The sequence below is a fragment of the Solanum tuberosum genome, unplaced genomic scaffold, assembly GCF_000226075.1.
Source record: "Solanum tuberosum cultivar DM 1-3 516 R44 unplaced genomic scaffold, SolTub_3.0 scf00087, whole genome shotgun sequence".
Lineage (NCBI taxonomy): Eukaryota > Viridiplantae > Streptophyta > Magnoliopsida > Solanales > Solanaceae > Solanum > Solanum tuberosum.
The window spans coordinates 1,441,297-1,457,365 of record NW_006239017.1 but is presented as its reverse complement, the minus strand read 5'-3'; the positions used below and the strand labels follow the sequence as shown (position 1 = coordinate 1,457,365).

General features: G+C 34.6%; 2 protein-coding genes across 3 annotated transcripts in view; both read left to right on the top strand.

Annotated features, from left to right (window-relative positions):
* Positions 1 to 4,883: 4,883 nt before the first annotated feature.
* On the top strand, positions 4,884 to 13,761 carry LOC102581966 (probable UDP-N-acetylglucosamine--peptide N-acetylglucosaminyltransferase SPINDLY). Of its 2 annotated transcripts, none has more exons than XM_006347356.2 (11): positions 4,884 to 5,188; positions 6,160 to 6,373; positions 7,253 to 7,345; positions 7,421 to 7,522; positions 7,646 to 7,813; positions 7,901 to 7,989; positions 11,273 to 11,394; positions 11,591 to 11,772; positions 11,915 to 12,199; positions 12,853 to 13,000; positions 13,119 to 13,761. In XM_006347356.2, exons 1-11 carry the CDS (start codon positions 4,974 to 4,976, stop codon positions 13,472 to 13,474), a joined length of 1,974 nt encoding a protein of 657 aa, XP_006347418.1. In that variant the 5' UTR covers positions 4,884 to 4,973; the 3' UTR covers positions 13,475 to 13,761. The 2 variants fall into 2 exon arrangements, with proteins under 2 accessions (XP_006347418.1, XP_006347417.1); XM_006347355.2 differs by having other exon boundaries at positions 11,585 to 11,772.
* Positions 13,762 to 15,140: 1,379 nt separating this feature from the next.
* Positions 15,141 to 16,069, top strand: part of LOC102581636 (uncharacterized) — a 5,732-nt gene continuing 4,803 nt past the window's right edge. Inside the window, exons 1-2 of the mRNA XM_006347354.2 lie at positions 15,141 to 15,291; positions 15,383 to 16,058. Of these exons, the coding sequence (XP_006347416.1) occupies positions 15,234 to 15,291; positions 15,383 to 15,936 (612 nt within the window). The 5' untranslated portion in view covers positions 15,141 to 15,233 and the 3' untranslated portion in view covers positions 15,937 to 16,058. The remainder of the gene's footprint in view (positions 15,292 to 15,382; positions 16,059 to 16,069) is intronic.

Below are 16,069 nucleotides of genomic sequence, written 5' to 3'. Positions count from 1 at the left end.
CTCCAAAAGTGTTGATTTAATTACTTCAATATAATTAAATATATATTGCTATATATTTGAATCTTGTCAATGTTTTTATCTTAGGACAAAAAGGGGTGACAAAAAGGGTCTAATGGACAAAAAATTGGTTATAATCGATATATATAATAAAAGAGAGTAGTTTGCAATGTGGTTAAGTCAAGTGACAAGTGAAAAGCCACTTGGCATATAGAATTGGTTATGGGGGTTTGGGGGAGGGGGTGGAGGAGGAAATATAAGTACATTTACGCAGTGGTGGAGCCAGAATTTCCAATAAGGAGGTTCAAAATCTGAAAAATAGACACACGAAGTAACCGAAGGGGGTTCGACATCTACTATATATATCTAAAAAGTTATTTTAACCATGTATAAATTATATAATTTTAGCTCCGCCACTGCATTTACGATAATTGGACTTTTTGTAAGATAGTATGATTTAACATATTCAAATAAAATATCATAATTTAAAATAATTAAAAATAATATTTTAATATTATCTGCCCATCGCGCAAATACATATGCTTATGGATATATTAATGAAGACAAATGTAAAGATTCAAAGCAATATCAACCAAAACCATACAAAGTGATAGAGCCATTTCAACTACCAATATTCATCAAGCCAATGGGCATGCATCCTAGCTATTTGAGGATTATTGCATTTGCAGGCCATATTGTCCTTAGTAATATTCACCATAACTAATTAAACATGTTATTAACCTAATAACCTTTCAATGATGTCCCTAATTAACAATATAATGATAATTAATTAAACTCCCACTCTTTAAAAGAAAGGGGATTAATTATTAATTAAAAACACAAGTTGCTGCTAACAACTTCTTATCATGTAGTAGTTGTTAATTAAGGCATAGTAGTATTCAAGCATAATGACAAAACCGTCGTGCATTGCTCAATTTTTACTCTATTTTTTTGTCAGTTGTAGGTTGTAACTACTACTGTCATTTCAATTGTCCAAAGTTTTTAATTTCTTCTTTTATAGAGAAAAATAAAAGATTTTGGAAGTATTGGAATACTAAAATAGTGAAATGCTTGAGATGCTACCAAGAAATTACTCCTAAATTAGTCTAACGATGCTACAAGTTAGTTAAGAGTATCTGATTTGAAATTTTTAGCTTATATACCTTTTGATCCAATTCGACTTACCCCTCCTGAAGTCGAGCCAAGCAACAATGATGGTGTGAGGAGAGACTATATTCTTAAATCTTTAAAAGTTTTTAAAAAGTGTTTTGCTATAAAAACACAATAATTTTTCGTCTTCCTATTCAATGATGAGAGACAAAGTTTGCTTTGGGCAAATTTTCATCATAAAAGTAAACTACTTTAATTTTCAAATGAGAAGTAGTTACAATAGAGAGAGAGAGAGAGAGAGAGAGAGAGAGAGTAATTGTACGGCCTATATATATCAAATTGGAATATCAAAATTTAGATTATCCTTTTTCCAAATTCTCTTCCTTAATTGAAGCAAACAGTGGTCAAATATATAATTACAATTTACAGTGGTTTGATATAATTAATTATAGTGTTCTTAGCCCCTAGGACTTACATGATTTAATCATGAGGAAGACAATCACAAAAAAGGAAAAAATATTGACCTAACTGGAATTTTAGTTACTAGTGATGAGAGGCAGTTGTTTTACTTTTAGGGACACAATAATTTTTGTGGTTGAAATTTCGTACTCCCTACCTTTTATGTAACTTGATCTTGTTGATTGATATATTTTTAACGAAAATTTTAATTAGCGGTATATTTTTACTACACTAAATAATTTAAATTAGAGGTATAGTTGTATAGATTTCTTTTTATTTCATAAATTGAACAAATAAGTGGAAATAATTATTTTTAGTTATTCATATTAGATATTCTTCCTTCTATCATGGATAAAATACTACACTAATTTTTCTAAATAACTTATACATTAGTTATGAAGGTTTAATTTTCTAAATTGCAAACGAGACGTCGTATTAATTTTATTGATGAATAGCTTACCTCCTAACCAACTACCAAATATGATATTACTTATGCAGAATTTAATATCTGCATAACTCACCTCCAAACCAGCTACCAAACAACTCCTGACATGTTATAGAATTAGGCATTAAGGCTTAAATCTCCTTCACATATTTTCTTGACATTAGCACATAATTTTTTTTTGTCTAGAAATCAAGGTTTCATGTGCTTAAAAATGGGTCTAACCTAGCTAATTAGGTATCTTCAAGTACCTAAAAATGCCCTCCCTTATATTAGCTCAATCAACTTATCATATTTTTGGGCCGTAAACCTCGCCGTAACTCCACACCCAAGAGCAAGAGAAGTGATGCTTTGAAGCACCACGCTTGACATTATTGCCATTCGATCACCTTGTCAACATGACAAATTGCCAACACGAAGGTCCCAATTGGAGAGGTTATAGAAGCCGGTATAATATGAATTAACTGAACTCAATATCTTTTACAACGTAACTTATATAGATATGGAAATTATTAAAACTACCTCAAATTTTGCATTTTGAATTCAAATTTGCAAATGCACCACGTTATGAAACACATGTGTATGTTTGTGAATTCGCAATTCCACACACTAATCCTCATAGCTACTCATGATAGGCCGGCCAAGTATAGTTAGGGTCTGTTTGGAAAGCCACTTGGTAATTGGAATTGGTGTAATTACTAGGGTAGTAATTACTAGCCTAGTAATTACACTGACCTGTTTGGTTGCCACAGTGTAATTACACTGTAATTACACATGTCCTGTTTGGATGTCACAGTGTAATTACACATGTTCTGTTTGGATGCTAATTGCAATCATAAAATTATAATAAATTTTAAAAATAAAAATTAATTATTTAAAATTTATACTAGACAAATAAGAAACTTTATAAATGACATTAAATTAAATATTTAAGATATATATTATTTTTTGAAAATATATTAATTAATAAACATATTTTCTGTAACTAATATTATGAAAAAATAATTGATTTATATTTTTTCAAATTAATATATTTCAATTGAATTGATTGTAACAACTAAAAGTATGAAGTTTCTACGAATATCGTAAAATGCATGTTTGATAAAAAGAATAGTAATATATAAATAAAATATCATAAATTATTAAATGTTTGACAAAAATATAATCTATCAAGTCTAATTAAAAAATGACGTGCAATGTAAATTCAATATTACTAAAACAAATGAAACTGAAAATATAACATAAGTTATAAATTCAAAACAAAAAATTTAACATAATACTCTTATAACAAATTTCAACATAGCAATAAATATGATTTATTTTTATTTTTTCTTAATAAAGAAAACGTAAGTCTATAACCTTACTTAACAATAAATTCTATTTTAATTTAAAAATTAGAATACTAATAAAATTATGCTAATGAGAAAATAAGCATGGCATAAAGAAATAGATAATACGAGAAAATTACATAGAATCACGGAAAATAAGGTTGAGAACAAGAAGAAAATGAAATATATAAAATAAAAAATAAACTTTTACAAATTTTTAGAATAATAAAAATAAAAAAAGAACTTAAAATAATAGAAGTAAAAAAAATTAAAACAAAAAAATAAAAATAGAAATAAAAAAAATAAATTAAAAAAGTAATCAAGTGGTAATTACACCATGTAATTACCAGCAATTCACAGCCTCTGCCTATGAATTGTAGAGTGTAATTACCCCCTGCCAATTACACCAATTACCTGCTGACCAAGTAATTACCTGTCCTTCCAAACAGGACAAGACAGTGTAATTACACCAATTACACCAAATCCAATTACCAGGGTGTCCTTCCAAACAGGCCCTTAGTAATATCATCTGAAATTAAAGAAGAAAGGAAAATAATATAATTATATTAAATACGTCAAATGAACATCAAGTGATTGATATTATTCCTTCAAATCAAAACGTCTTATTTACAAGAGCGAATCAATTAAAATTTGATCAACCAAGCACACATACATGTAAATATATTCTAGTAATTGAACTCACACTCAATAATTATCATAAAGAAGGAAGTAATCCATCCTCAATATTGACTTAATTTAAAATGTTAGTCCTTATTAATTAACTAGAATATAGAGTCGTGTTTATCCTTACGTTGGAAGATGAATTTTCACATGGAAATAATTTGATTCCGTGAAAGAATTGTGGATTCTCTAGTTGTTCATTTAAGGATATATAAATGATATACATTACCAACAATTTGTTGAGATCTAATGAACACATTGACATGGCCCCTCTTATTGAAAAGCCACATAACAAACCTCAACCTCTTAATTAATTAGTATAATTTGGGGTTTAAGTTTGCCTCTTTGTTAGGTTTTTGGATCGATACACTTGTTTTGGGTGTTTATTGTTACGTGATCACTTCTTATTCTTTTTCTCGTTGCATCTATTTTGATTAAAAAATCTATATATGTTATGGGATAAAGTTAAACAGATAATAGTGATAGTGCGTAAACTAAATTAAATATAGTTAATTGCAGATAATTGTTCATAACAGGTGAAGTTTTAGATAGGTATAAAAGATAGATTATACATAATTTGATGAAAGATTTAATTACAACAATAGTAGTGGAAAATTTATTTTTATTTTATCAGTGTACGTTATAATTAGGATAAATATGTTGAAAATAAAATGAGTTTAACTGATGTCCATAGAATGATATAACTAATTTTACATTATCAAATCACTTTTACAGCAAATAACATGCCTTACTTTCAAGATGACACATGCTGGTGAAATTACAATGTATGCAATAGTTAATGCAATTGAATCTCAGATAAAATATTAGGTACCAATACACATAATAGATTAACATAGTGAGGAAACTGGATTTAGACAAAAAGTCAGGGACCAAAAGATAAACTTCATTCCAAAGAGGAACCTTTTCAGCAGAAGATTTTTCGTTCGGCGTCCAAAATGTCAGAAATTCCGGCGTCCAACTCCGTCAAAATTCCTTCAATGAAGTCAGAATGTCCCGGCGTCGATAGGACCTCCGGAAACTTGAGGTTACAGCCACCACTTCAGTATCAGCCGTCGAAAATCGTTTTGGCTGACCTCAACGTTGACCCTCCTGATTCCGACGGCAATGATTCAGTACCCGTCGCTGCTCTATCTCCTGCATGTATATCCAGGTTCTACTTGATACTTTTATTAAATAAAATAGAAGAAATGAAGGAAGAAACTTGAATTGTTTAGAGTTTTCGGATTTTTTTTTTTAATTTGAAAGAGGGCTAGGCTTGATTCCACATTTGCTCTGTAATAGTTTGTACTCCTTAAGCATGTGTTTTTCAGTTTGAATTTGGAACTATTATAATTTCAACTTTCGGAGTTGATAGTATTAAAATAGTCTGAAATGATCATACTCAAAGTAAAACTCTATGATTCACTCACTAATAAGAGTGGCATTCCTTTTGGGAAGGAAGTAGTTGTAAGTGAAGATGAACCTATATAGTATTGTTATAGCTATTATTAAAAATTCAACTGGCAGCCATGAAAAAAGTGAGAAATACCAACAACAACAACATAGCTAATGTAATCCCACCAATGGGGTCCGTGGGGGGCTAGAATGTATGCACCTTACCCCTAACTTTGTGGGAGCAGAGAGACTGTATCTGGTAGACACTCGGCTCAAAAAAAAATAAAATCGAAGCATGATTGCAAGAAAAATATGAGAACAAAATAGCAAGATACAAAACAAATGAAGCAACAAATAGTAATACAAATTGAAGAATAAGAGACTACGTGATTACTAGATAATACCGCTAATTAAGAGAAGAGGAAAGGAGGAGGCTAGCCCCCCATCTCCCACATAAAATGCGATAACACTCGGCTAGCTACTAGCCTTCTACTCTAATCCTCGACCTCCAAACCTTCCTACATGTCCTCAGTAAGTTTAAGTTGTGCATGTCCTATCTAATCACCTTTCCCAGTTCTTTCTCGGCCCACCTCTGCCCAAAGAAAATAAATCTTGGAAAATGAGTTCATATACAGGCAGAGGTGATTCACCTCGATATGATGCTTTATTGTTTAGCTTTATTAGGTTAACATAATTGCTGGGACAAGAATAATTTATTACTTTAACCTGGGTCTGATATATTTGCAGGGTAATAGCTGATGAAATTTGTCAGGATAAGCTGAAGAAAGACATAGAGATTGCAGAAACAGAAGGTAAACAATTGAAAAAATTGGGAAAATGCCGTTCAAGAATGGGTAAGTTAGACTGTCCTCCTGATTGTAATGGAGCTGATGCAGAGGCTGATCATAATGTTCACGGGGTCCCTTCATCTCGGGAAGAAAAAGTTAGCAGTCTTAAAACTGTGAGTTGTATTTTGATCCATTTATATTTGCTATATTGATAGTTGGACAAGGTTGACAGGCAATTCTGCATGAACTCGAGTTCATTTATATGCACAACTTGTACATATTTCTTGAGACCAACTTGGTGTTCGTAATGAATATTTTGACTTATGTTTGTCTTTTGTTACCTAGATTTGTGCCTGTATCTATGTTTATGTGAGAGCTAATTCTTTTCAATGTTTTCCATATCATATTTTTTCATCACTTGAATTGAATGCAGTGTTTTCAAATGCAAAAAGTGAGAAAGCAACAAAATTCACGGGACTTGAAACGAAAAGTGAGGATTGAAGCATATAATTAATTGAAACGTTAAAATACCAAAATATGAATTTAGTACTACAATAAGTAACTTGTTAAAATAACTAGTTTCAGTATTAATAAATAATACTGTCTATATTCAACACAAGGGTAATTCACTGATTGTAATCTCTCTCAGATCATTTGTAACGTTTTGCTGGAAGATGAACAAAATACATTCTATGTTTTTAACCTAAAAAACAAAAAAAACACAAGGATGGAATCTCTTTCTTAGAAGGAATGTAAATGATTGGGAAGTAGAACGAATATGTCTTTTGCTTCAGCTGCTAAGCAACATAGCTTTGGACGGGCAACAAAACTGATTCTACTAGATGCAAGGGGCATCCCAAAGTTCTAGGAAAGTTCTTCTTGATTGTGCTTCATCTTGTGCCAGTTTAATCTTCTGCTTTTCTTTTCCCTTAAAATAAGGGTAATTGTGCTAGTAAAATCATCTTGTTTTGATTGTCAGAGGAAAGATTAGTTAAATACCTTCTTGGTGCAGTTGTTTTAACTCTTGCTGGATACATCTACTTTGCTTGTAGGGCTTGATACATGTTGCACGAAAAATGCCAAAGAATGCACATGCACATTTTGTACTTGGCTTGATGTATCAAAGGATGGGTCAACCTCAAAAGGTAGCTTATGGATTGCACTGTTCTTTTCCTGGGTCTGTTTTCATTCTCTCTCTTGCACTGAACAGCTCATTCTAGGCGATTCTGGCATATGAGAAATCGGAAGAAATTTTAGTTCGCTCTGAGGAAGCAATAGACAGGCCTGAGTTGCTTTCTTTAGTCCAGGTTCATCATGCACAGGTATGAATGAACTTACACTCAGAGAAATTGCAAATTTTGTAGTCAATGTTTCTCTATTAGTTTTTCAAACTTAAATATGTAATTACTGCTACCCACATACTTCCACATCTCTTCCTGGTGCAGTGTATTCTGCTTGGAACCTTGGAAGATTGTAGTTCAGATGAGGAATTAGACCCTGAAGAGCTTGAAAATATTCTTGCTAAACTTAAGGAGGCTGTGAAAGCTGATGTTAGGCAGGCATCTATTTGGAATGCTCTTGGCATAATACTTCTTAGATCGGGTCGTTTGCAGGTGCAGCTATGTTTATATTTTGGCTCTAACTCATTGACATACTTGGAACTTTCTTTGATTATCGTTTGACGCTTATGGTTTATGTAGAGTGCTATATCAGTTTTCTCAACTTTGTTGGAGATTTCCCCAGACAACTTGGATTGCCTCGGTAATCTTGGAATTGCTTGTCTCCAGAGGTATAAAGGGGCATTAGGTTACTTACTGTATTATTCAGAGTGTGTATTAATGTCATCATTTTAATATTCTAGTGTTTGATCAAATAATACTAATGAAAAATAGATTGATGTAGAAGCTAAAAACAATTGGAGAGGTGGAGAAGCACTTTGTATTTATGTGTTGAAAAAGGCAAAGATAAAGAATATCATATATGCTAAATGATGTTTCTATTGACGTTGCAACTCTAAAGGAAAAAAATTTATGACTTATACTGTTCCATTTAGTGATGAGTAAATCTTTTGTGCTGTCACTTCCCTATTTATTGTGAAATAGTTTTTCTTTGCTTTTCAGTTTGAATTAAAATATTTTTAGGGGACCTCAAGTGGTAAAAACCCTTTGGGGTACACAAATGATCGCAAAATGGGAACAAACATGTATATGACATTGGATTTCTCTTTTCTTGAAGTCATGCACATTTGATCATATCTACTGATGATTCAACTTGGCCGCTGGAACTTCTCTCTTTCATTTATGGACAATAGAATCTTCAGTATCATATCTTGCTTAAGCCGTGTGAAAATGAAATTTGAGTTATGATGGCTTGAAAGTCTCAAAAGAAATTATGTTTACTAATGTTTCTTTATGCTGAAGAAAAGTTTTGACCCAGTATGTCTAAAAAAGGGAGAGAAAAGGTTAATCAACTCATACTTTGCTTTGATTGTGGATACTGTTCTGATTATAGAAATTATGCCTAAGCTTTTCCAACCTGGTAATGTGGCTCTTAGCTGGTCACTCTGATTGCATTATTGGCAAAAACAATGCAATAGCTTCAGACAGATGGGGTTTGAAGATGATAATGTCATAAACTTACCCCTCAAAAAACAAAGTATACAGACCTTAGATTTCTAAATAGATAACAATTTATGATGGTCGTGATCGAGCTATGTTGTATGGGGCATAATGTTGAGATCTATAATTCAAGGAAATAGTGAGATAGACTAGGATGTCACACATTGTATTGGAGCGGGTGGATAAAATAAAGGCTCAAATTCAGCGTCTTGTGTGATAAAAATATGCCGCTAAGTCTTAAAGGTTAGTTTTATAAAGTGGTTGTTAGATCAACTAAGTTGTATGGGGCGCAATGTTGGGCGGTCAAGAACTCGCATGTCCAGAAAATGAGGGTAGCGGAAATGAGGATATTGAAATGGATTTGTGGGCACACTAGGCAAGATAGGATTAAGAACAAAGATATTTGAGACAAGGTGAGAGTGACCTCCGTGGCAGACAAGATGGACAAAGTGAGCCGAGATGGTTAGGGCATGTGAAGAGGAGATGATCAGATGCCCAGTGATGAGATGTGAGAGGTTCACTATGGTGGGTCTGAGTGGAGGTAGAGGTAAACATCCTTGCAAGCTTTGGATTCTTTCCTATCTCTGACCGGGAAAGAGGTTACCAAGCAAGTGAAACTGAAGTGAAACTGTACTCGCCTCTTCTCCTTCTTGTCCTCTTGTACTTCCGTTCTTCTTATTCTCGTATCCGGAACCGGAACAAGCTCTTCTTTAGCAGCCTCGCTTTGTTAGCTTCTTGTTAGCAGTACTAGTTTGTAGTCTTTATTGACCTGGAACACAAGCTTTACCAGCCAACCCGATCTGACCTTCGAAACTCTCTTCTCATACTCCTCGTTCGTCGTTCCAGGCGTACTCCAGTTAGCTCTTCTCTTACAGAGCCTTGTCTGTTCGATTGCTTTCCTAGTCTTCTTCCTGCTTCATTAGATAAAGCGTCTTCATTAATAGATAGAGTTGGAGTACGTAGTGAGAGTCAAGGTCAAGGTTGATTGATGAGTTCAGTGGACAGAACGATCGATGTGAGGCCTAGGTCAAGGCAGGAAGTTAAAGTGTGACTTCCCCCGTAGTTGGGGGCGGGGGTTAAGCGTCCGATTCGACAATGAACACTAAATGAAAGAGGCAAATCATTTTCTCACCCGCCTACGATTGATTGGAGACTTATTCAGTAGGTCCTCCTTCCCTACAGAATGGAATTCCAGGGCGTCTTGCTTAGATCGCATTTGCTTTCCCTTACTCCTGAATAGTGAAATATTGAGCCTTTTTTGTTCAACCCAAGTGTTGGAGTTCCAGAGCACACTCTACCCAAGTGTAGGCAGAAAAAGTATTGGGGAGAGGTGATTAGACAAGATTTGAAACACCTGTAGCTTACCGAGGACATGGCACTAGATTGGAAGTTATAGAGGTCGAGAATTAGAGTAGAAGTTTTGGTAGGTAGTCGCACTATCTAGTTTCCCTTATTAGTGGTATTAGTATTTCTTTTCCTCTTCCTTTCTTATACTTCTTATTATTACATGTTATTTCTTTTGCATCGGTAATCGTATTATTTGTTTGTGCTACTAGTATTGTCCAATTGTGGGATTTTACTAGGTATGATGTTGATGTTGTTGTTGTTGTTGTTGGTGCTCGGGCTAGCTTTTTTGCACCTTGACTAGTCCACCAGCATCTTCTCCCTCCTATCAGGACAAGTACCGGGCAACTCTAGCAGCCGAGGCTCAGGCTAATTGGAAGAAATCACCTAGTTCAGGGATTTAAATCTGATACCTCATAGTCTCCAACTTCATTGACCACACCTTTGGGTGCTTAAAAAGCATATTGTATTCTGATGGCGGTAATTGCTGTTCCATTAAAAAAGGAAGTGTTTATCTTGTGGGTAGGGAGACCATTTTCAGGAACTAACCTACTTATTCTTCATAAATAGGAGAACCTCTAGGTATCTCTGACTCAATCACTTTTTAATAGTCATCCTTCAAAGCAAATCCCATGACCTTATACAACAAGAGTAATTAGATCTTGCAAATGGTGATACAGACAGTTACCTATTTTAAGCAGTCACCGTTCTTGAGAATCAGCTTAACCCATCATGGATTTGAGTGGAACTTTAGGATTCCTGGTGAGGTTGATCAAATGCTTCGTTCCATATAACTTTTACAATTGATTAGATTGTCTTTATAGCAGTCATTGTCTGCAAGCTTCAGTGCTTTTATAGGTTTGCAATTTTTCATACACTGGTATTTTATCAAATGCATATTCTGCTTTCTGATATCTGTGTTTGTCTTTTTCTTTTGATTGGTGATAGTTTTTTTTTCTTTTTTGGGTGGGGTGGGGGATGTTCTGATCCTGTTAATCACCTTTGGTAGATACACTAACTGATTAATATTTCACCAGGCATGTCTTCCTATATTGTTCACTTGAGCTACTTTCTTTGCTGAATTGAATCACTTTGACAATGTCTTTCCAGTGGGAATCTAGAGCTTTCGGAAAAGTGCTTCCAAGATCTACTTCTAAAAGATCAGAACCATCCCACGGCATTAATCAACTATGCTGCCCTTATCTTATATAAATATGGTTCAGTAGTGGCAGGTAAGAGGATTTTACGTGTTTCATTATTTATATACTTAGGCTATCAGATTTATGGTTACAGAGCATTGCAAAAATATACTTAGGCTATCAATTATTTTACTGATGGTGCTCATTAGCATGTTTTCAAACATAGATATAACAATTTAAAGAAAAAGAAAACAGAGACTAACTAGTAAGCATTGGCTGTTAGTTTCAGGTGCGGGGGCAAATACTCTTTATGGAACTTCTGCAGATCAAGTCACTGCAGCCAATGTTGCCAAAGAGTGTTTACTAGCAGCTTTAAAAGCAGACTCGAAAGCAGCTCACATTTGGACAAATCTAGCTAATGCTTATTACTTGATGGGTGATCATAGGAGCTCTGCTAAATGCTTGGAAAAGGTACTTCTTCTTCAAGGCTACAAACAGCTTTAATCCTCTCTTTTATTTGTTCTTACAAGATATTGATTCCTAGGCTTCTTGAATAGATGCATTAATGTTGACCTTGTATAAGTAATTTACATTCTTTTTCTTTAATGAGTAGGCAGGAAAAATTGATCCTAATTGTTTAGCGACAAGATATGCGGTTGGAGTTCACCGCATCAGGGATGCAGAGAGGTCCCAGAATCCCAATGAGCAGCTCTCATGGGCTGGTAGTGAGATGGCCTCAATACTAAGAGAAGGAGATTCTACTTCGATAGAGCCTCCAATAGCATGGGCTGGTCTCGCCATGGTCCACAGGGCCCAACATGAAATTGTGGCAGGATTTGAAATTGAGCATAATGAATTGGTGGAAGTCAAGGAGCATGCTATCTACAGTCTAAAGCAGGTAAGCTTTAAAGTTTTTATATTTTTATCTAAAACTTATTACTTAGTTTGTTAACTTCTGATTTCAGTGAGGGGATTGGTTATTTAGATGGGCATCTTACTAAAAATAGTTTTCCCATATTATTTGATCACTTACTAAATCAGGATAGAATTAATTAAATTTTTCTCGTTTTACCCCTACAATTAATATGACCTTTGGAATGTGAACAATTCCCAATACTAGCTATTCCTATACTCTATGTGTATTATTTTCTAACTTATTTATATGTGCATTGATATGAACAAAGGTCAAAATAATAAAGTTAATCATTCTATTAATGATTTCCTAATCACCCTGTAAAATAGAAAGTGCCCATCTAATATGGGACGGAGGGAGTAGTTGAACATGTGATAAGGTGATCTATATGTACTTCCTCTATGGTGCAAGTGGTTACTTATCAAGTTGTTTTTGAGTTGGAATTGCTTGAACTTTATCTTCTACTGTGAAAGGAAATCAGTTGTCAAACTCTTTCTTGCATGTGTTTACTGCATTTAAGCTTCTTTACCTTGCATCTGCTTCCTGACCTTCAATTTTCACTATGTTCTGCGACACTCTTGTAAAATGAAGTTTGGACTGAAAGCTTGGATTTTAGATTCTGATTTTGCAAATGACAGGCAATAGCCGAAGATCCTGCTGATGCTGTTCAATGGCATCAGCTTGGCCTTCATAGTCTGTGTACCCAACAATTTAAGACGTCTCAAATGTACCTCAAGGCTGCAGTTGCACGCCGTAAGGACTGCACCTATGCCTGGTCAAATCTTGGTAAATGCATCTCTCTTACACAATGTCATGCACATCTTTTTTCCTCCTCTTTTCTTCTCCATATTTAATCATCGTGAAAATAGCCTTCATGTCTGCTGAAAAAGAAATTGCACTATAGGTATTTCACTGCAACTATCCGAGGAGTCTTCTCAAGCTGAAGAGGTGTATAAACAAGCATTGTCGCTAGCTACACCAAAACAAGCACACACAATATTTTCAAACCTTGGAAATCTCTATCGGCAGCTAAAACAGTATGAATGTGCAAAGGCAATGTTCAATAAATCACTTGAACTGCAACCTGGATATGCACCTGCTTTAAACAATTTAGGTCTTGTATATGTTGCTGAAGGGAAGTGGAACGAAGCAAAGGACTCTTTTGACAAGGCAATCCAGGCAGATCCATTGCTTGATGCTGCCAAATCCAACATGATTAAAGCTTCTAACATGTTCAACATGTATACCAGCATGTCATGATGTCTGCAATTCGCTGAATTAACAATTTGTCCCCCTGGAATTATTAAGGTGGCGGGAGAAAAAAGGAGGGTAGATCTTAAGATTTGGAAATATCAGCTTTTTTGGATTTTAGTTTGTTAAACTTAGCTCCTTCTGGAGTGTTAGCCAAGTAGAGTTTTTTTTTTAAAAATACTGATGTTTCCTGCTTTCTTCATCTCCACATGACTATAACTCGTGCTATAGATGTGACTAGTGCACCACCAGTGGCCTTTGTTCAAATTTAATTTACTAGAGAAGTTGAAATTTTAGTCCAATTAATCCTTGATGAGGTTGACACAAGCAGTGCGAATAATTTGAATTACATTTCACTGTCTGTTCATGTCTAACTTTCTGGTTTAAAGCTATCATGCAGGGTTGTGGTCAACCTGGATTTACCCTGCCTGGGAGGAGGAGATTCTGTGTATGTAAGAGTATGTAAATTGTTTGTACTTCTAAATTCCCCAAAGATATCTAATATGTTATATGACTCTGATTATCAGGATCTGGGATTAAGTTCCCTCTTGCAGATAATTCCTCCTTGGTCAGGGTTCCTTATTGGAGCCCTTCATTGATTTGAAGCAGTTCAATTGTTTCAATCTTGTAAGTTGTTGTAACCATTGTCTCTTAAAACAAGGAATGTCATTTTTGAAATGACTGAATCTTTTTTGTATGCAAAGTTCATACAGACAGGATAGTAATGCCAAGTTTAAGCAATGCCAACTTTTTGAGGAAAATCAACTTTAAAATATTTGATTTCTAAAGGTTTGGTAGTTTCCAATTTCAGGGTTTATCTTGTTGTTGTTATTGCTTGTTTTTTTTTTTTGGTTTCCCACCCGATGTCCAGTACCCACATTGGAGCCCTACTAAATTCGGATTCGTGCCGGAAAGCCCCATATTGGGGTAAAGTTCTTCCTAACAAAGGTGACTCCTGAAATTATTATTGCTTACTTGTCATCTCTTCTTTAGCCAGGGTCTATCGGACAGCCTTCCTACCCTTACAATATAAGGGTAAGGTCTGCTCTATCGTTCTCTCCCCAGTTGTGGGATTATACTGAGTGTGGTGTTGATATTGGTGTTGTAGCTTCCAATTTCAAGGTTGAAAATAGACATGTTAGATAGTATATAATATTTGACCTTTTTTACATAACGATTCTTCAAGGGACTACTTGTACACTCACCTTATCAATTATTTGATTGTTTATCTTTTTTGGTTCAAATTAAATTTACTTATTTTGATATCAGCAAATAAGATATCTTATAATAATTTTCATATTAATATTTCAGGAAAGAATTTTGATTCTTTACTTATTCTTTAGGGAAAAGGGTCAAAAATACCCCCCAACTTTGGTTTATTGTTTGACTTTACCCTCGCCGTTAAAATGAAGTTAATCGTACCCCTCCCGTTACTAATTTCACCAAAATTACCCCTCATTTAGACGGAATCCCCAAAATTGATCCAAATTGACCCAATTACCCGGATTTTTAAAAAAAACACCCTATTCCCTATTTTTAACCCAATGACCCGACCCCCTCTAGGATAACCCGGTACCAATTAGATAATCTCACCCATTTCCATTTACCCAGCACTCTTTAGAGATTCTCATTTTCTCCCAAATTTACCCATTATTGTATTTTCGATTCATATATATCTTGCTAATTATATTTGAAAGCGGACTTGTATAGGGGCTGGACCTCAATTGCTAAATATTGTGCGAAGAAGCTGCCTACCACTACTGAAGTTATGGCAATTGACAATGGGAAAGTTTTGTTTAGAAGAACCTCTACTTCCCAACTCAAAGGTTTGATGATACTTCAAGATTGCTTGCACATTTGAGCTAAAAAAAAATTATTTACATAAGAAAATTGAATTTGTTCTGTTCTTGATGACAGGTTCTTTTAGTGATCCAAAACCAAGTCTTTATCTAGAAAGAATTTCTACTTTAAAGGATTGCGAGTCTGAATTTGGTGAATCTGAGATATCGGAATTTGGAAGGTTCAGTTGTGAAGTGACTAGAACTTTGGAGAGATGGACAAATGGTACACAAAACATAAAAGAGGAAAACACAAGTCCTTCAGGAAAACACAAGAAAGGTTCTCTTTCACTAGGTTCAGTTTCTCTTCCTACCGAAGATTGTGCTGCTGCTGCTGCTACTACTCCTGGTTGGCCACTTTTACAAACGACGAGCTCATTGAATGAACCTGTTAAAGTAAAAAGAAAGATGTCAGTAGTGCAGTGGGTGATGACCTTGCCAAACAGATCTATGTTAGATAGTCCTAAATCAAATTCTTCTCCGAAAGAGAACCAAAATGCTTTTGGAATGGAAAATAGTTACTCCCTCATGGATTATATTGAAAAGGAAAGTGCATCAGTTGGTAGCCAGCTGATAAAAGATTATTTTGGCTGCAAGATCGCTGTAGAAATCAGAGGAGAAGTTAATGGGTAAATTTGGGAGAAAATGAGATTATCTAAAGAGAGGGCATGGGTAAATGGAAATGGGTAATTGGGTTAATTGGTACCGGGTTATCCTAGAGGGGGTCGGGTCATTGGGTTAAAAATAGGGAATAGGTTTTTTTTTT

Bases quoted from the DNA above. Each gene is read 5' to 3' on its own strand.
- LOC102581966 (XM_006347355.2), top strand. From the start codon at position 4,974: ATGTCAGAAATTCCGGCGTCCAACTCCGTCAAAATTCCTTCAATGAAG. The intron at 7,346-7,420 runs GTAGCTTATGGA...AGCTCATTCTAG, and splicing joins GGATGGGTCAACCTCAAAAG to GCGATTCTGGCATATGAGAA. The intron at 12,200-12,852 runs GTAAGCTTTAAA...TGCAAATGACAG, and splicing joins CTATCTACAGTCTAAAGCAG to GCAATAGCCGAAGATCCTGC.